General features: G+C 39.5%; 1 protein-coding gene across 2 annotated transcripts; it reads right to left on the reverse strand.

Annotated features, from left to right (window-relative positions):
- Nucleotides 1-232: 232 nt before the first annotated feature.
- On the reverse strand, nt 233-19,388 carry PSAT1 (phosphoserine aminotransferase 1). Of its 2 annotated transcripts, XM_075138480.1 has the most exons (9): nt 19,222-19,388; nt 16,769-16,829; nt 15,498-15,567; nt 14,145-14,350; nt 12,327-12,499; nt 11,121-11,290; nt 7,433-7,561; nt 4,742-4,879; nt 233-4,116 (listed from the first exon to the last, which is right to left on the reverse strand). In XM_075138480.1, exons 1-9 carry the CDS (start codon nt 19,279-19,281, stop codon nt 4,011-4,013), a joined length of 1,113 nt encoding a protein of 370 aa, XP_074994581.1. In that variant the 5' UTR covers nt 19,282-19,388; the 3' UTR covers nt 233-4,010. The 2 variants fall into 2 exon arrangements, with proteins under 2 accessions (XP_074994581.1, XP_074994582.1); XM_075138481.1 differs by lacking the exon at nt 7,433-7,561 and having other exon boundaries at nt 19,222-19,349.
- Nucleotides 19,389-20,733: the final 1,345 nt, after the last annotated feature.

Genomic DNA, 20,733 nt, shown 5'->3' on the forward strand with positions numbered 1-20,733 from the left:
TTTAGTTCTGGTTTGCCCAGCTACAAAACCTAGCACCAGAGTTTGAAAGTTTCATACAGTTTGTTTCAAGTCCAAAAACTATTGCTCACACTATGGAAAAATACTTATTCAGTTATACAGCAAGAAGTGTTTGTTACTACCATCCCTAGTTTTAGCAGTATGTCTCTCAAATGTCTTCAGTTTACATCATGGAACTAAAACAAAGAATCATACTCAGATTTGTTCATTATATTTATAAATTCTAAGCAGTTTAATGGTAATTTCTCTTATAACAGTTTAGCAAATTTCAACCTTCCTCACATGATTTCTTCACATCCGTTTTGTAATTAATCCATTTACTAAAACACTCAATTTTTGCTTTTTATGCATAGTGCAAAGGTAGGAGACTGAATTTAAATTTTCTGGGATTTCAAAAACTGTACAGCTTTTGTTTTTGTCACATCAAATACACATTTACTCCTTAGCTACTTAAAAAAATAAATACACCTTCACAAGCTACCAGCTCTTCTATATATCTCCTTGCATGTCTTTGATCACGCTCCTCCAACCATTCAGTAATCCATCGGCAATTATAACTTCTTAGCTTCTTTAGCCTAAAAGGGACCAATTTATCACAGACTGTCATGAATCCTGGTTTTAAATTATCAAGAGTCCAATTACCAACAGGAATGGGGATACCTCTTTCCAATTAAAGTGACTGATTTCATGTAACATTGTAACATTTCACTTTTTAATTAGGTACATCCTTATCAAATACAAAGAGGTTCATCCTCATTTTATTTTCTACCCAGAGAATGAAATACAGCAAACGTTCATCATACATTAATATAGTGCCAGACCTAATAATGCTTTCAGCATACTTTGACAACTTCTAATCCATCAGTGTATGATGTCTTTTATTGCTGTTTCATTCCAAACATTTACTTGAAAGTCAGGAACAGGCTTGAACTTTTTACATCCAAACATCCCTGGGTACATCTAAAAATATTAAGCCAGTTACAAACTGAAAAGAAAAACAGGATTAAACAGAAATAGGAAAAAAATACGAAAATACAGAGTGTCAGCTGACACAGGGTCCGGACTGTCCACACTGCTGTCCATATGAATCATTTATCTCCATTAAATAAGGATTTGGCAATCCAGACTTCTAATTCTTATTCAATTCTTTTGTGCTAGGCTTAGAGATGGCACCACAACTGCCATGCAAAGACCCTGTCATTGACAACTGACAGGAGTCCCCCGGCACAGAGTGCCTTCCGGATCTACAGTCCATCTCACCTGGGCTGAAGCGCTCCTCACTGTGCGGGGCAGGAACAGAGGGAGTGCACAATCTCCTCGGCAGCTTTCTCTTTTTAGGCCAGGCCTGAGAAAGACAGCGGCCAGGGACTTTTATAGTACAAACTAAAGAGAATACTAGCAACTGCTTTTGTGAAACCAAACACAAAAGCTAGGCGATGTAATAGAGACAACTTACTAGAAGAGGAATTGAAAGCAGTGTTCATTGAAAAGAGCCCGTCTTAGAATTCCCTCGCTACATGCACAACTCAGATGAGACCAATATTTTACCTCTATTTTTCAACACCTCTGAATGCCTCAGGAGTATTCCTATCACACCAAGAAAAGCCCTACTTCCAAACACGGCAATTATTGATCCAGCTTGGAAGTGCTGACATAAGGACAGGGACAGACAACAGACCAGGACTCTCAGCAACCCCTTGCTGAAATTCCTCCCACTAATCTGATGAGGGGATGCAGCTTGGAAGAACAGAACTGTTGCATGGATGAGTCTGAAACAAATCTCAAGTAACTAACTCATTCAGCACATGCTCCAGACTTCCCAGCATTCCTGCATCCCCCTCACATGACATTCAGTCAATCACTGCCTGCTAATGTAATCTTCACTCCCCATTTTGTTTTTACATGATTTTTGCCTTCCTGGGTAAAAAAAAAAGTCTTTAATTGACAAGATGTCAGGCACAACTCAGAAGCAGCAAGGAGGTTTCCTGTGGGGTTCATGAATCAGCTGCATACAGCAGTGCAAGTTGTCTTGTAATCACACATAAAAGTGTGCCTGCTAAGGGGAATGCAAGGCTATTATAAAATAGAAAGGTTTACTAACTTTTGGAAAAAGGAATTAGCCACAGCTACTGTTGAAAACAAGTACACAAAATTCAGAGGAAGTAGAATTTTAGAGAGTTAAAAAGCTTAATACAGAACTTGGCAGGTCAAAAAGGGTTCTCAAAGCCTTCTCATAGTAATACTCTTCTTTCCATGCTAGTTGTAGGAAAGACTACTTTCAGAAAGAAATAAAACATAAATGAAGGAAGCTTGCTTTTAGGGAAAAGGATTATACTGGAATCTAAAATTCTAATACACATTATGCATGACTTCTCATCCTTTTGAAAATGACAAAAACAAAAGCTTCAGATACACTAGTACTTCACAGCATGCTGTGATTAAGTTTTATCTTCTTCACCCAATTTGTTTAATTACTTTGAGTTACATTAAGTTGACAAAAATCTCAAAACAGTAGTCATAAAATGATGACTTTTCATATAGGAATGTAACTCAACTCTAGCACTGACTTGCTGTGAGGTTCCACCAAAAAAGGAACAGTCCATCATTATCATTATTAAATTGTTACCACTGTACTGGTGTTACATAAAAATTAAAAAAATCCCAATCCTGTAACAAAGAGTTTACAGTCTGAAACCAGCTGCAGTAATGCTGAACACTATGATACTAGCAGATAGCTTCTACAAAGTTAAAATAGGAGGCTAGTGTCACTATATGGTCATTGGCAGAAATTCACAAGTTGAGAAAGATAAGTAACTCAAGGGTACTGTAACAGAAGATCTTCTGAAGATCTTTGCATAACCACAGTTCCTTCCCTTGCCCCGAGTACCAGTGTCTGGAATAAGCCAGAAGGATCAAGTGAGAAAGTTGGATCAAAAGTGTGATGTAGTGTCAGGAAAAGGCAGAGAAGTCAAGACTTTTATTTACTGCAGCTGGGCAAAGCCCCACATACAAAAGGCTGCAGAACTGAAGCAATGAAAACACAGAGAAAATACTGGAGCAATTAGAGAGGGAAGACATTTAAGAAGCACTAGACAAGAAAGTCTGCTGCACTTTGGGCTAGGAAGTCAGTGCAGAGAAAGTCACAGACCCACTGAGTGGAATACAGCAATCCAGTTTGGCACAAGGTTAACAAATTAAAAACAATTTTTTGGCAGGAGCAAATAGCACACTCCAAAATAAGAATATAAAATTAATGACCTAGAGAAGTTAATATACAAAATGCATAGACAAATAAACATCTTATAAATTGATTTAATTACAGACTCATGCATCTTAGCTTTAAACCAATAAATGATAATACGAAAAAAGGCCCAGTCCTACAAAGACTTTACCCACAATGGGTATTGCCATATGGAACAGTTATGACAGTACTTCAAGCATGGGAGCAGAAGTCCGAAGGCAAGGTCCTTAAGTTAGGAAGACAGATATTAACTCCTAAATACTGCTGGTGGTATACTGTTGGAATATATCTGATAAACCAACAAGATATCCTTAGAGAACACTTAACGTTAGTTCTAGCTTCCCTGTGCAGTCACAGAGTATTTGTAAAGCATTACAGAAAGCTTTTAACAAATTTTGCCTCCGGAAGTTTACTGAAAACAAGGCATTGCTGAAGAAGTCATTTGTGACTAGAATCAAGAAACAGACTCAGATCCATAGCATTTTACAACACTACTTGTGTTTTAACTTAAGAATTCTGTTTTGCAACTTTTGGAACCAATCTTGATCAGTCTGGGGATCCTCACCTTCAGTGAAGCCAAGGCTGCCAAGTCATTGCAAGATTGGGCCTCAATCCCGTGCAGTTAACTAAATACTACAGGAACTAGAAGAAAATATAACTTGTGTGCTACAGCTGTGCAGTATCACAGTAACTTTCAAACCCTTTAGCTTTTATTTCATAGATGTGCAGCATGGCTCTAGCCCGTGGGCATTTATGACTGATGCATCTGCATGAAGCTTCTCATGAATGTTGCAAGCTTCTGAACATCTTCTACAGTCACTGCATTATATAAAGAGGCACGGATTCCTCCCACAGATCTGAATTGAAAAGAGGAGGGGAGAAAAAAAAATAGAAAGGTTTTGTAAATTCTAAAAAAAGGCATTAATAACATTCACAGACATTTAAACCTACCCCTGCTCCAAAGGGATAAAATTCATATTTTGTGTGAATGAGAAGCAACATTTAATTCTTCAAGGCAAGCTTGCAATCTAAAGAAACTCAGTGGTTATAAGTTATTTACAGCTCCAACGCTGTAGCTCTGTGATATCAAAAAGCTATCTTTTTTAATCCCACAAACACCACTGAACACGGGAAGGAACTCTTGCAACCATAGACAAGCCTTGTAATGAAGGGCTTTATAGAACGACAGAATCTCACCTCAAGAGCCACCTTCTTTGGCATTTGCTCAGAGTCAGATTTGTCAAATTGGAGAAGGCAGAATTAAGGAGAAAGCTCTGAGCCCCACCACACCTAAGCAGTAGTTGAGCCACCAGCAGCCACTGATTACCATCTCTAGACTGCTATTCCCAAGTGATGCCAAACCAATACGAGGAACAGGTTGTGAGCAAGAAAGGCTGGTAAGTCAATGCACAATGCCTGCTGCTGTATCACTGTAGTAAGTTTATTCTGCACAGGAAAGGCATTTATCTGACTAATACTTACCGATGCCCTTTCAGAGATATCATGTTAAGTTCCACAGCTTTCTCAAGAAATTTCTTTTCCAGCGCTTCATCACCCTTGATACTGCCAATACGGAAAGGGACATTCATTCTGCTTCGGTTCTTTTTCTCCACTGGACATCTAGAAGAGTTGCAGAATGTAATGATTAACCCATTTTGTGCTAAATTTACGTTTTCAGCTATATACAATTTTAGAAGGTCAGTAATTGCATCTGTTTAGCACCAAAGTCATGCCTCCATAATTGAAATTACTTTCTGTGAGAAAAAGTAACCTTCCTTTTTTAACCAAGTATGACAGAAACAGTAAGTGGAAGGTTTATTAATCCTTCCTGACCTACTCAAAATTTCCTCAGAGGAATGCACAGGAGGCTTGTAAACAGACCTGATTTAAAAAAACAATGAAAACCACCACCTCACCCACGACAGTCTTGGTTACATTCCCCAGGGTAAATGAGGTTAGTTACAGTGAACTTTGACTAAGTCTCAGGCAGTTTCTTCTTTTCGACTTCAAAGACTGACACACTTATTTTTACTCAGCTAGTCACAGGTCCTACCAGAATTGAGCTTGACTCAGCTAAACAAAGCTAAAGGAAGTATAAGAACATAGCATAAGGAAATTTCGATGGATATCAGCGACTTCTATTAGTGGTTGCAGTCCATCTTCTACGTTAGTATTATTCAGAATCATGAACATCTCAAGAAGGAAAGAGACATCTCTAGAACAAATCTTGCACTGCATACATGGCCACAACAGACATGAGGTGCACGACAGCTCTAACCTCTTAAAATTCCTTTTAATCTGAAGTAGAAAATTCAAGATACATTTAAAGCAGAATTTCTTTTTAATTATCTTGTGAAGGTAAGAACAAGGCAGGGGGCGGGGGGGGGAAGGTTTAAATATTTTTCTTCAGGGCTTCTATTACAAAGAAGATACGAAGCCTCCAGATTCATTCTTTCCTAAGGCTGTGTTGTAGATTCTGGCAGGGATTAATTAGGAATAAGTTTTCTCACAAACTGCATGTAAATTTCATACCTATTATTATTCTATTTGACGAAGAATAGGTATCATTCTTTTTTAGTTTCTCCCTTGCTCCTTTGTACAGATGTCTCCATTATGAAGAGAAAAAAACCCAATCAATCATAATATCTGCCTATGCAAATTTTCTGCTTCAGATGCAACCAGTAAAACACTCTTCAAGAAGGCCTATGCTAGTAAGCATTGCCACATTTGAGCAACTGTAGCTACACTATAGTTTTTAGAAGATCCAGTTGCTATCAGGCAATCTGATGTAACTCAGTGCACAGACTTTGGAAAGCAAGCTGCAAATGGCATACAGCACGTTGTGGAAGAAAGTCTCCATTTGCTAAATGGCTTGTCACACTGCCCACCCAGTGAAGCATGCCGCAGATTAGGTGGCAGATTTCAGCTGGGAAGGCAGCTTCAGATAAATCTTCCTTTTAGTCATGGATACAATAAAAAAAAATCCACAGTCTTAACTGTATTGCTTAGTAAGATGCATACAGCTCAGTTAGCAAAGCTTGCTTTGCCTTCCCAATTGACTACTTACCATCCCATCTGCATTGCATTTCCCACTCACAGCCTTACAGACCAGCTTGCCAGAAACAGATTTCTATTTGTCACAAAATGTTTTTTCAAAGCTTCATTTGCTTACTGAGGTTTATGAAAAACCCTCAGGATTTCAGTAGAGTGGGATCACAATCCTGATCATGACAATGCTAAAGGCAAAGCTGTTCTCATTAACTAAATGGATAAGCAGAATGTATTAAATATTATGATGAAACTATATCCCTGCCAATTAAGGTTGCAGCCAGCTTTAATTTAAAATCCAAATTTAATTTGCCCTATCCTAACTTTGACTTGAAAATTAATTAGGTCCCAAAACTGTTCATTTTATACTGAAGATGAAGGAAAATATTTTGCAATTTCATAGTCAGTTACTACTTTTTGAATTTGGCAAGTATTAGAATTATTCCAAATTACAACATCAGCTTTTAACTATATATATTTTGGGCCCTGTGAGCTCAAAAATACCTTGCAACAATATGTAAAAATCAGAGGGTTAAGTCTGCTTTGGAAAACCATCAAAAATAACTGAAGAAAATAAACTGTATGTAAAGAAATTACATTTTGACTACATCTAGGTCCGATCTTCCTCTTTTTGTTTCAGAAAGTGTTTCAGAACGTCACACAATTAGCTAATAAAAATGCTCTGCTTGACAGAGAGAAAGAAGAGTCTTTGACTACTGAAAGAGATGGTAGGAAGAATTTGATGCAAAAGTGGCCTCTACAACTTCTTACAAGCCACTTTTCTCTGTATTTCCCTAAGAGATTTAGTAAGCGTACAAACCAGAATCTGTGTATCTGGTTTTTGTATACTCTTCTCCCAGGCTTCTGCATTTTATTAAGTTTAGAACATATGTTATTAATATGCTTCACAAATGATCTATATGGGATAACTTGAAATAACTTCCTGCTGGAATGAGACTCATCCTTGGATAGTTATCAGGTCAATATTTGCACAGATAATTCCTGTAGGATTCCTCAAAACTTCTATATACTGGAAAGGTAACTTTGAAAATATGCTGCAATCACTCTTAAAAGTTGGCTCTGCAACAAATATTGAAACCAAGGGGAAAAAGCATAGGAACTTACACATAGAATCCATTAGATTTGTCTATAATATCATAAATCATTCGTGATTTGATTAAACTAAGTTTATCCATGGCTGCAGCTCCACCATTATTCTTTATCCATTCCAGTACCAATCCCATGATATAAATACTGCAAGAGGAAAGAACATTTTTCAATCACATTATTTAAAAAAAACCAGATAAAAATAACAGTCCTATTAATAGTTCACAAAATGTTTCACAACAAAATGTTATGTTTGGTTTTAGGGTGCTTAAGATTAACAATTCAGAATCTGGACTATTTTACAAATTATGACAATTCTAAGCAGGCAATGTTTTTGGACACAGATGAAGCAATTCAAATTGAAATTCAAATGTCACACAGATCTGTGGGACCAAACTTAATCCTTTGTACCACAGAATGACAAGTCCTGCACTTTTCCTGCAGCCCTGCAGGGCTCCCAAGGACATCCCCAGACATGCTGCATGGACTGCCAGTTCATTGACCACAAAACTGCCTGTCAAGTCCTAGAAAGAGCCAGTTAGGGCAAAAGTTAGTAGCATCCACCCTGTGCAGCTGCTCTAGCAAAGATGCAGGGGTGAATCTCAAATGCGTGTACATTAGTAGTACCAGCAATCTAATTCCATTTTCACAAATGTTAAATAAAAACTATAATCCCACTTCTGTCTAAAAAGACCTTTTCCCACATGAAGTCTGGCGAAACAAATAATGATGTATTACACTTACTTACTCATTACCATTCAAGTTCTAAGTACAGATCTGGAAGCCTACTGGCATCACGTGGCTTGGGACCAAGTATTTCAATGCTAGTTACCAAGCGCAACATAAAAAATCCCCCAGGCCTTTTGCCTTTGTGCTTTTGCTACAAAACGCAGCTTGTTCAAGTTCAGGCATTTCCCACGACTACAACACTTTACATAATAAACTGTTCACAAGTTTTTATGGCACGTTTCCAACAAGTTTGCTTTTATTAATCCCTTCATTACAGATTCCAAGGGAGTGTTCAGAGAACATTACCCTACAAGTTTCCCTAACACAAATCTAGCAGGAGGCTCTTTTAAACTTTGCTACTTTTAATTTCTCAAGGGATGCCAGCATCAAATCTTTGAACTCTGCAGAAAGACTGCAGAGTAACTGAAGTTACAGATTGCCTTTTATACAATCACCTAATAGCTTTGAGAGCACAATCTTGCCACATTTATGACAGCATGCTGTCAACTACCCCAATGTAAAGGATTTAAGTGAAGTATAGCCTAGGCCCTTGCCAAATATACAGGGTCACATTCACCTCTTGCCCTCACTTCCTTGAGTGAAAGTTCTTGGACAAGTAAGGTTTAAAGAAGTCAGCCTTAGAGTCATCCACAAAACCCAACCAGCTGAAATCTTTCATCCTTCTTTCATGTCAGTCAAAATAATGTTTCTGAAGCAATTTTAAATGCAAAATAAATCCTTGGAGCTTGGAAATGAGATTTTTATAGCAAATTCATTGTTAATTTTAGCAAGGCAGATTAGGGTCAAAAAGTCAAGTTCTGTAGCGCCAAGCGGTTAAAGCCATTAGCATCACCTTAATTTAATTTAACATCCTGCTGAAGTAGCTTTTGCAAATTAAGTTAATATTTCCTGGCTGTTTGCCAGCAAACCATTACAGAGTGCAAGGAAAAGAGCAGGGAAAAAGAGAGCTAAGAAGCTTTGCCAGTTCCTTACAAAAACTGGAACAGGCATTTAGAGCCAAGCCAAACAGATGTGTGCCCTGCCAACATTTCAGTGTGTGTTGCATTCTGGATTCTGGAGTGTACTCCAATGTGGGTCTGTGGCATGAAGCGAAATCTGGCAAGACAGTGATCAGAAAGGAGACAGACTGTTAGTTCAACTTTATTTTCTGCTCCCTTAATCTCCCACTACCCTGTTAATGTTACTGACAGATACTGAGTTACAGCTAAAGCAGCACTTTCTTTTCAGAAGTTCTTTGCAGTGGCTAAAATAAAGCTGCAGAATTTAATTTGTTTTGCTTTTCAAACCAGAGGAGCAACACTGTGATCAAGCCTGAGATTAAGTAGAACTTTTGTTTTTCAAATGGAAATAGCTTTGTACTTGGAAAACATGAATGGCTGGATTTAAAACCTGCCATGTGCAAGTACACAGCGTCCAAAACAGTATGTGTGACTTGGCAGTCAGGAAAATAATCGATCATGAAATAGAGGCTTTATCAATCATTGGGAAAAAAGACACACATACTGCCCATGTTGCACAGCTACATTCAGAAAGAAGACAAAAATCTAGAAACATTGTAAGGTTAATTCTTGTCTTAGACACCAGCCCTAAGGATATTGGGTGTAGTCAGTTGATAGGGCAGATGGACTGACAGCAAGAGTACATCACTACAGCTCTACAGTATGCACACTCCTTGGAAAAACTGGTTGTGCAATATCAAGCCTGGAATAAACATATGCTTACAAGATTTACTGTTCTTTTGTTAAATTAAGATAACTGCCTCTATGTCATTGCAACAGTACACCTCATAGTGAGAATCTGCAGATTCAGAGATACAATTAGTATCACTTAAAATTCTACTGAATTTAAGTAAGTGGTGGCATTAAGGTAGGCTTTATACGCAGCAATCACTGTACTTTATGCCTCTACAGTGCATTTGATATCTGTTGAACATCATTAGGCAACTTAAGTTCGCAAATTCTGGCATGTCTGAAAAAAGCTGTAAGAGCTGACATTAAAGATCAATAATATAAGACTGCATCATCAAATTATCTGAATCAAAAGGAAATCTTATCTTTAAAAGTAGAAATCATTATTTTCAAAGTAATTTTAAAAAATTTTTTTCTGGGGAAAAAAAGGATACCTGGTTTGAAGATTTTCTTTTTTTAAAATAATCATTTTAGTGGACATTGGTATAAAAATGCTCATGATTAAGCATGGGTAGATACTACTGGCTCAACACCTAAATATTCCACCAGCAAAGCATCATTTCACTAGCTATCAGAAGATAGGAGACACTAATTTTAAAAGAGCAAGCTGTAGTCTGTTCTGCTTCTTGTATACATGAAATCGCCAGGTACACACTGATTTTATGATCTTGATTGCCAGCAATGATTACAAAGATAGCCCAATTTTATTTTTGGATGCCAAGTCAAATACTGAGGCGGTACTTAAAGAAATAATGGAAAGTTGTTCTAGAGAATAAAGCAAAGCAATGACTAAAATGCCATTTTAAAAAAAAAAAATCTTTTACAGGCACAGGTATCTGGAGGTTCAAATGCTGAGAACAACCTCAGAAAGAAATTAAATCAAATCTGTTCTGAGTGTTCAAGAAGCAAGACTAAGTGCCAAATTACCCACTTGCAACGACAGAAGCATCACCACTGAATTGACTAGAGTCTTGTTCGTGTAAGTCAGAACTGGATCCTGAAACTTCTACAATGGAATTATGACACGTAAGATTTACTCCTAAAAATGCTACGTCCCTTAATGCTGATTCCCACTAGGCGACATCAAAGCCTAGTACAGTCACATGGCTGGACAATTTCCACGTTTTCACAGGAATCGTGTGAAACACTCCAACATATCAGTGACTTGGAGGCAAATACGCAACTTCTGAAACTTTGCTCGATAAGAGCAGCAGATGGCAGTGCAGTAGCTTTCTGAATAAGAGATATTAAATAGTAGGGTAAGTTACCTGTAGCACGGTGGAGTGTTATACAAAGAGCCATTCGTAACTTGTGTTTTGTAATCCAGGACTACAGGGCATTCTTTCAGTGCAAATCCCAGCAAGTCCTCACGTACTATTACAACAGTAACTCCAGCACAGCCAACGTTCTTCTGAGCACCAGCAAAAATCACACCAAACTTTAGCAGAAAGAAGAAAAGAAGGACTTACTCAGTTGTAAGATCTAGTGAATGCATGTAGCAATACACCAGTATCATTATAAAACAGGCATAGAACTCAGCTGAACAGCTTGGAGAACGTATTGAAAATGAACAAGTTGTAGGTCAAAGAAGTTAGGAGAAGTTCCAATTTCAAAGTGCACTTACAGCTACAGTTATCTCATGTATGTCTATTGTCAGAACCATGTATCTTCATTCAACTGAGGAAGATTGTCACAAGTTTCCCAATGACTTGCTAAACATTTATTTAGTAGCCACAAATAATTCTCAAGGCAGCCTGTCCCCATTTCACGCTACTCCAAGCAAATTTACTAAAAATAAATCCATACATAGATCACTGTATTTTCAACCAATCTGGTATTTCAGAACAGGCATCATATAATCCACCTGTTGAAAGAGGCAGATCAGGAAAGGCCAAGATGAATGCACTAACGATTGCCCCTTCTTTTTGCTACACACAGATAAGAAAGGTCAAACATGCTACTTCACTAGTCAGTAACACACTTTACAAACATTGGCAAGTACTATGTTCTGCCTCTGTATTATCTATGAAACAGACACAGTAATTGTGAGGCACAGGAACCTTTAGCAGCTTAAAGGGGGTTACAGATTTTCCATGTAAGAGGCAGGAAGAAAAACATCTGATTCACAGTTCCCTGCTATAGCCATATACACTATCTACAGACTAAATATGATTCAGAAGGTATCTTTTTCAGCTACAGCATCAGTGAAGACCACACAGTAGACAAATAATCTTGGACAGCTATTAACATGAACAATTTCAACATAGTTCAGTATGTTTTTATTGAAAAAAAGGATAACAGATAGACGTGAAATCTCAGACTTCTGTATCCACCATCAGACACCAAATTAACAAAATATGATCTCCTTAATTTCACTGCTCAGCACCTCTGGCCATCCAGAGATTTCAAAGTGCCTAATTATATGCATTCAAGTTTGAAAATGCCTTGTGCAGCCACTGCATCCAATACTGTACCTTGGAAACATCCACAGGTCTGGACAGGAAGTTTGATGACATATCACACACCAAGACCGCTCCTTTGACATCAGGTACAAAGTCAAACTCCACACCATGAACAGTCTCATTAGCACAGTAATAGACGTAAGACGCATCTGGATTAAGATTCCAAGTGCTTGGGTCAGGAATGTCTGAGACAGACAAAAAAGAAAACCAAAGGTCACTGGAGACAAGTAATTTTCCTGGCATGCAATTTTACATGAACACAGGACTTCAGTGCAAACCCAGAATGATTTTGCAGTATAAAGTATTAATTATCTGTTACCAGGAAAATACGATTTATCTGCAAAGGAAATACACCAGTGCATTCCCAAAATTCTGTGGTGAGCCATCATTAAGCCGGCAAACACCCTTCTGCTTTTCAGCCCTTACTCCTCAAGGGATTTTCATCAGGTTTGCAATCCCAGACTACAAGCTACTGCCCTAAGGGTCCAATAAAGCACTTCAGAGGAATCTGGGCACTCAGTCCAAGAATCCTCCTGATGCCTTTGGAACCACTAAGCATCCAAATTCTCACTGGCAAAGTTCTCTAAAGCCATGTTTCTGTGCATCCCCAGAAGCATTTCAGTCTTGTCCAAGCTGAACACCTACCTACCTCCCGTTTAAGCTTTGCAACTGATTTACAAAACTAAGATTTCCTCTGTCAACAGGCAATACACAGGCATGTCCTGACAGCACAGAACAGGTTTTGCACAGAACAAATGGTTGCTCTTCCTTTCTTCTCTCCTCCAAAACATGAGAGGGAAGAAGTGCTCCTGTTGCCTCCACCATTATTTACTGCCTCTCCCTTTATCTACAGCTGCCAAATGATGAATACACTTCCCTAGACTGGGAAGTTGTAGGTTCAATTCCTTGCTGTGCCTCAGAGGATATAAACTTATCTTCCAAGTTAGTGCCCTAATGACCAGTTAATACACTAACTCGTATGTGGATATTGTCTCTCCTGCTGCCACTCTTCCCAGTTCAAATGCTATAATTTGGACCAGAGGGAAGAAAAGCAAGCATGACTAGCGGGAGCAGAAACCAGAACTCAGGTGTCCCAGCTCCAAGAATTATTTATGTATATCCAGTGACAAATTATACACTTAAAGTGTTCTTGAAACAGACTCTCATGAAAATTCCCAATGCCTCAATTAGTTAACCTTTTTCTTCCTTCTACACTGTGGTCATTCAGATTATGTCATGTCCAGTAACAAGCTTCAAGCAGAGGAGTTGAAAATGCCTCTTCTATTCCAGAGCCAACGGCCTGTTACGACACATGGGTGGGGAAGATAAGTATTTGGGAACCCTTGAAAGAAGGTAACAGAATGCAAGTCTCTCCTGTCCTGAGCCAACAAGGTTAAGATCCCAGACATGCTTCTAAATTTCAGAGCAATCTCATTATTGAGTGTACCTGAAACTGAAATACTTTGCAATATCCCTACAAATAGCTTAAGAACTCAGTTAAATAACAAAACAACAAAAAAAAAAGAAAAGAAAGAAAAAAAAATCAGACCGCTCAGACCATTTCCCTACCAGTACACATTTGCTTCTTGCCACTTATTTTCTGGGATTTGCTCAGCCTAGTTTCACAATTCTTTTCTAGTGGAGGCTGTTAAGCCATCTATCAGACCTCCCAGTGATGAACATGGAGAGATGTGGCAGGCAATCCTTTGAGTGCTGGGCAGTCAACTCTAGTTAACGTTCAACAACCCAATAGCTGAGTTGGACCAATTTTTAGAGTGATTCAAAAAGCTAAGCATTCACATGGATGGATGGATGTAATCATCAACTTACTTGTGTAAGTTCCTAGTTTTGGATGAACGATATTCACTTTGGCATACTTCTCTGCTTCTTTAGCTGCTTTTGCTGACCAAGCTCCAGTAACCACATAATCTGCATGTCTTCCCTCCTTTAAACCGATAAGATTAAGCGGGACTGCACTGAATTGACCAGATCCACCTCCTTGGAGGAAAATAACTTTGTAGTTTTCTGGTATATTTCTGCACGCAAGAAATAACCATTTATATTATTCCCAGAAGACGCAGGATGCATACTACTTGATATTATGCATTTAACAGCAACTGAGGAAGAACACTGTCATTTTAGAAGACTCTTTGCCGAGAAGTTAGACCAAATCCCATTAACTTATCTCAGCACTGGTCTTGAGTAACAACTTAATACTTAAGTTGCTATACATTTTACGGATAAAAAATTTGCTGAAAACAAGCGGTTTTTTCCCACCCTTGGATAGCATTAAACAAATTCAATCCTGAGTAGCTCTACTGTCATAATGCACACAAACTTGAAAGATATTCCAGCAGAAGTAATGCTCACTTGTAATTTTGTCTACTGCTAGCTTTGTGGCTTTTCTGTCAGGCTAAGAACTTCACACTAAAGTGCTCTCAGTAGAATTCAGCTTTGAGACCCTTCAATTTGCAAGTGCAACTGTATGGTAGATTGTACTTGCAAAGCAAGTGCCATAAGAAGTTGTTCATACAGTCACAAAAATTACTTGTTCAAATTATTCATTAAAACCCCTCTGTCAAAAATTCTGGCTATGACTGAGTCAAGCTTTTATATGAAATGACCATCATTATTAACTACTATGAGAATATTAATTCTAATACATAATATATTTATTTCAAACTTTTAAGAATGTGTCACACTACAAATAGGAAAACAGCTCCTGATCAGTGATTCTAAAACACATCCTTAGCTTATGTTGGTAAAATCAGACTGATGAGTAATGTACAGATCACCTCTATACCACTAGAGAACTGATTTCTATTGTTTCCACATATTTCTTGAAGAAAGTTGCTGCCCTTCATGAATTCTATGAAGGTGACAAAAATTAGAATTTCAGAAGAAAGTCTAGTATATAGTAACTAGAACTAGTCAGTGTATAAACACATAAAAAGCATCTTAACCTAATAAAAGCCCTTTGTCATATTCAAATAAATCAGCGTCAGACAAACAGAAGACCAACGTCCTCTCCAAGATTATTACTCTATCAGACACAGTATCTAAACAAGAAAAAAAAACACCACACACAAACAGGTTCTTTCCAGGAAAGGTGTCCATATTAGTCATTATTGGTGCAACTAGCACAAGCATGAAACAAAAATAAGCAGGAAGTAATCCACTTACAGCAATTCACGCATGAGATTTTCAGCTGTATTTAAAATTTTTGTGAAATCTGAGGTCCGATGGCTCATTTCTTTGGCGGAAAGGAAAAAAGAAATAACATGAAACAAAATGGTAATACATGAATGCAATTTAAAAATTATGTTAAGCTTTAAACCTTTTACACTACAGACCCAAAATGCCTGAAGGCTCCCATTCCCAGTTCCAACTCCCTTTTTTTTTGCTGAGCCTTCCTAAATACCCACACAAGACTTATACCTCCAGTCTTGTCCAGATCCAGGCAAATCCAGTCCATTCACATTTGGCATCCATATGACCTTACTGCCCCCAGGAACAACTACATCTCCATGAAAAAAATACTCCCTAGAAAGGTGTAGGTTCTCCTCACTCGAAGAATGTTGTCTGCTACTAATGCTATTACAAGTACAGAGTAAGGTACAGGGGGTTGTTTTGTTCTTTTATTTTTAACAAGGCTTCTTCATGCAGTAATCCTAATTAATCATTAAGGATGCTTAATACTAATTCCTTTTATTAAATCCATATTCTTTCTTCCATCTGTAAGAATGTACAATTTAAACATGAATCCCAATCTGCAGAGACTGCTGCACATTCTACTTTTAGCAACCAACCAGTTTCACAGCACTAGTAAAATGCTGACCATCTTCTTGCACAAAATTTTTGTGCAACCAGGGCTGAAAAGCCAGTCAGCTACGCATACGGCACAGAAGACACCTCCTCCTTATGATAGGACAGCATTGTTTTCCTAATGGGAAGGATGCTATACATCAAATACATCTGAAACGTTTTGCCACATAGTATATAAGATACTATATATGGTATCTATATACATATATATACACACACACGTATCGTATGTGTATATCTGTGTACAGTATGTATATACAGGTATAGTATTTTACAGATATATATAAATTCTTTTTTTATATATTGCCTATATATATATACACACACACATACATGCACACACATCCCTGCCCAACAATCCAAAAGTACTAATGTTTTACATATGATTAGTTACCTTTTTTGTCTCTAGTCCATTGTTTTGGATCACTAAACATCTGGCTATGAGTCATTTTATGGTCTCCTGATGAATAGTAGAAAAGCAGTACGAAAAAGTATTCTCTGGACATACATGTTACCAGAATAAGGTATTAGAAGAGAAAAGGAGCCAAAATATCAAGAACAAAAACTCTTATTAAACAATTTAGTTAAACATCTACGTTCTAAAAAATATAGAATTTTAAAAGTCTTACCAAGAACACTTATACCAAGTCCTTTGTAGTCCACCAATTCTTTCTGTGCTTCTAATAATACCTAACAAAAGAAAAAAATCCACAAATAAATTAAAAGAATCTTCCACTATCTGGAGTTACTGATGCATATGCCAGCAGCTCCATGTTGCAATAACCTGACACTTGTCAAGTGAGATTAACAGAAGTATAGTTACCAATATAATTTCGTTGTAACTAGTAGCTGAAGGCTCTTCGTAAGATAGCATAATTGAATCATATGTTTGTTGTGGAGACCATGTTTTAAGTTCTTATTTTAACAGTTACACTTCCAGATTTCAGAATGATTTCTAGGAGTGGGATGGAACTCCTAACCTTTTACAGAACGCTTAGTGTTTGCATGTGTACTCTTTCTAATCAAGCATCTTAAATCCTCACGTCCTGTGTTCTTTCTGTTATTGAAAGTTAAAAAGAAATTAAGCAAAATTTTGAGACAACCAAAAAGCACAGGTCACTTCAAGGAGCCCTAGCCAGGTAATCTGCTGCTTCAGCCTTCCATTTTTCTTTCCTCTCCCATAGCTCTCGCATATCAAGAAAGTAGAATTAGATTCTAACCATTGGATCTGCAGCTTCCAATTTCAGTAGATCCTTGTGTGAGAGTCAGAACACTCTTAGCTCCTCCTAAAAGAAGCAGGAGGAGAGGGAGCCCCAGCAGAAAAGCCACCAAAACAAATCCTGCACGTGCCCCAGGATCTGCCAAGAAACCACATGCTCTGGGCAGTTGCAGGAACAAGAAATCTACCTTGCTGTCAGGGCATCTGCATGGCCTGTCAACTGTAACCGCTGGTCACCAAGAGGTCAACCAGAAGCAACTGTGCCACGCTGCGTGTTGGAGACTGAAGTTTTAACCACCATGTTTCACGTGCAAACTTATTCATGCCAGAGGAGGAAGCAAAACAGTCAAAGGGAACACACAGACTATTATAAAGTGCTTGCTAAACTGCTTGATAAAATCCAATTCTGTTGGTTACTAACTATTACTGTTAGTTACTAACATTCTTTATCTGACAATTTGTGAAATCTGAGGTCCGATGGCTCATTTCTTTGGCGGAAAGGAAAAAAGAAATAACATGAAACAAAATGGTAATACATGAATGCAATTTAAAAATTATGTTAAGCTTTAAACCTTTTACACTACAGACCCAAAATGCCTGAAGGCTCCCATTCCCAGTTCCAACTCCCATGTTTTTTTGCTGAGCCTTCCTAAATACCCACACAAGACTTATACCTCCAGTCTTGTCCAGATCCAGGCAAATCCAGTCCATTCACATTTGGCATCCATATGACCTTACAATAGACATTAACGATAGGCCTTATAAAAGCCATGAAGAGCTCTGCCTACCTTCTTGCTTCAGCAAGTCCGAGCACCTCACATGCGGCATCAGCCCACATTCAAGGTGAAACAATTGAGGCAATACAGCTGTCCATGTAAGACTACCGCATTTTCAAGAGGGGAAAACAGGTTAATAATATGGAGCTCAGCTATCCTCTCCTCAAACCCTAAACCCAGTTCTCAGTACTCTCTGTTGGAGAGCTGGATGCTGCAGCAGTTCTAATAGCCTCTTTCAGAGCCAACGATTCAAGACAGAACAACAAATCTCTTTGCACATAATCTACAAACGACATTTCCATGAGAAGAGAGAAGGAAAAAAAGCCACTGTACAGCAAATTTGTCTACCTAAAGGAATTGTTAAAGAAATAACACATAAAATAATGAAGGAAACTAAGAACAAAAAATTTCCACAATACATAACTCTTAAGTTGAAAGTCAGATGCGTACAATTTGGCAGAAACCACCCCCTCTCCATATGTAACTGGATAATCTATGGCTGCTGATGCAACTTTTCAGAAGGTTGAGCCTACACTATGCTCATTATCATTTTTTAAATAAAGACTTCTCAGGGAATTACCATGTTAGTTATCAGCTGACAAATAACACACTCAACATAGCTGCCCTTGTGCATCTCAGGATCTACCTTCCATCCCAAAACTGATACAGCCCTTGATGAACGACCATATGATCAGATTCAGAAAAAACTCATTAAACCCTAAAATTAGGGTGCGTTTTCAAAAAACCAGGCTTACCAGGGCATTTAATTGGGCGGGGAGGGGGAAAAGAAGTAAGGTTTCGTTGCCATCTGGGTCATTCTTTTTATTACTATTTACCCGAGCTTCCCCAGCCCTCGCTGTGCAGCCGGCGCCCGCGGAAGCCCCCGGGGAGCCGGGCTGGGAGGCAGAACCCGCCGCTGGCCCACCGCCTCAGTCCAGGCGAGAGCCCCCCTCAGCGCGCAGGGAAAGCCGCCTGCCCCGCCAGCACGGCTCCCCCGCAGCGCCGGGGGGACGAGGACGCCCACCTTCACTCCCGCCCTCCGCAACGCCCCAGCCCGCCCCGGGAAGGGCCCCCGGCCCCTACTCACGGAGCGCGGCAGCTTGGCCGGCCCGGCCCCGAAGTTCGCCACCTGCCGCCCGTGCTCCATGATGACGATGCTGATGCTGCCGCCCTCGCCGCTGCGCCCGCTGCCCACCCACCGCGCCGGCGGCCCCCGCCGATATAAACCCCCCGCCGCCGGCCCGCCGATTGGCTCCTGTCACACACACCCAGGGGGCGGGGCTGACGCCGGCCCGCCCCGCCCATTGGCCCCCCGGGCAGCGCCCCGGCCGCCTATTGGCAGCGCGGCCACGAGGAGGCAGCGTGATCAGGCTGGCGGCGGCGCGGGGCGGAGCGCGGGGAGCGCGGGGCGTCCCCCGCGGCGGCGCTGCGGGGCGGGGCGGGCCTGGGGCGCGGGGGCCGGCGCCGGGGCGCGGGGGCGCTGTTTGCACCCCAAGGAGCCAATAACGGTGGGTTCCGGGGAAGGAGTCGAAGCGATGAAAGAGATTTGAACGTGCCTTGTGTTTGGAAGGCCTGAGTACCCCTTGCCAGGGTTTCATTGCACGTACGGCCGTGGGTGGGTGGGTGGGAGGACAGAATGCGTGTCCTGCCGTACCTTTACAGTGGTTTTTTCCCCATGCAGTTGCTGCTGCAGAGCTGGGATGCTTGTTCCAAAAGTAGTCTGTATGAGTGCATGAGAAATGAAAAGCAGCAATCCATAGTTACAATGAATTTCAGGCGACGCTTCGTCTTGAAAGAGCTAGTTTCACAGTACCTAAATGTCTTCCTATTTTCTGTGAAATTCTTTTCTCGTAGAGGAGCAGGATCCCTACCTTCTCTAATGCAAGGAGTATCCGCATGTTGTGCACTGGTTCCCCAAACAGCCCATGGCAGGCAAATTGCTATTTGGATTTCATAAGAAGGGAATAAAACCAGGAGAGCTGTGAAACTTAATTAATTTCATGAATGGATAGCAGAGCTGAGACTTGCCAAATCCTAGGCTGATATCGCTAGATACTAAACCCTATTCCTAAATACTAAACATTCTTCCCACAGATACCTTGCTGTAAAATCATTGAAAACATAAGAGTTAATACAATTAAACTGTTGTAACTGAAGGAAGGACTTCAGCTCATCCAATTTCTCCTAATGGTCTTAGTGAGAGACATACTGCCTTACAATCAGTTTTCAGAAGTGGTTTTAAAGGCAGTAGCAGTAAATCGATTTTGACAAAACAAGCCATTAAGTATAACTGAAAACAGATGGGCTTACAGTGTCCAATAATTCTGAAATATCTCGGATGAGATTCATGATTCTCATATGTAGCTGCATAAAGCACAGCTCCTGAACACCTTAGTCCGCCCAGCGTTACCCGTAATGCTGATCCGACTTTAGTCCCATGCACGTTCACCAAGCTTATCATTAAACGTGAATCATCTGTATACCATACCTGCATTTTTTTCAGAAATGAAAGTGTTGATGTCCATTATTTTGTGAATACTGAGATTTATATAAAAGGTCATTTTTTGTTACAAATTATTTCACTGAAGAAATACCGACT

Source organism: Calonectris borealis, chromosome Z, assembly GCF_964195595.1.
Source record: "Calonectris borealis chromosome Z, bCalBor7.hap1.2, whole genome shotgun sequence".
Taxonomy (NCBI): Eukaryota; Metazoa; Chordata; class Aves; order Procellariiformes; family Procellariidae; genus Calonectris; species Calonectris borealis.

Coding starts and splice junctions, on each gene's coding strand:
- PSAT1 (XM_075138480.1), bottom strand. CDS start 19,281: ATGGAGCACGGGCGGCAGGTGGCGAACTTCGGGGCCGGGCCGGCCAAG. Junction 16,830..19,221: donor CGGCCAAGCTGCCGCGCTCC/GTGAGTAGGGGC, acceptor TTCTTTTGTTAG/GTATTATTAGAAGCACAGAA. Junction 12,500..14,144: donor AAAACTAGGAACTTACACAA/GTAAGTTGATGA, acceptor TGTCTGTCTCAG/ACATTCCTGACCCAAGCACT.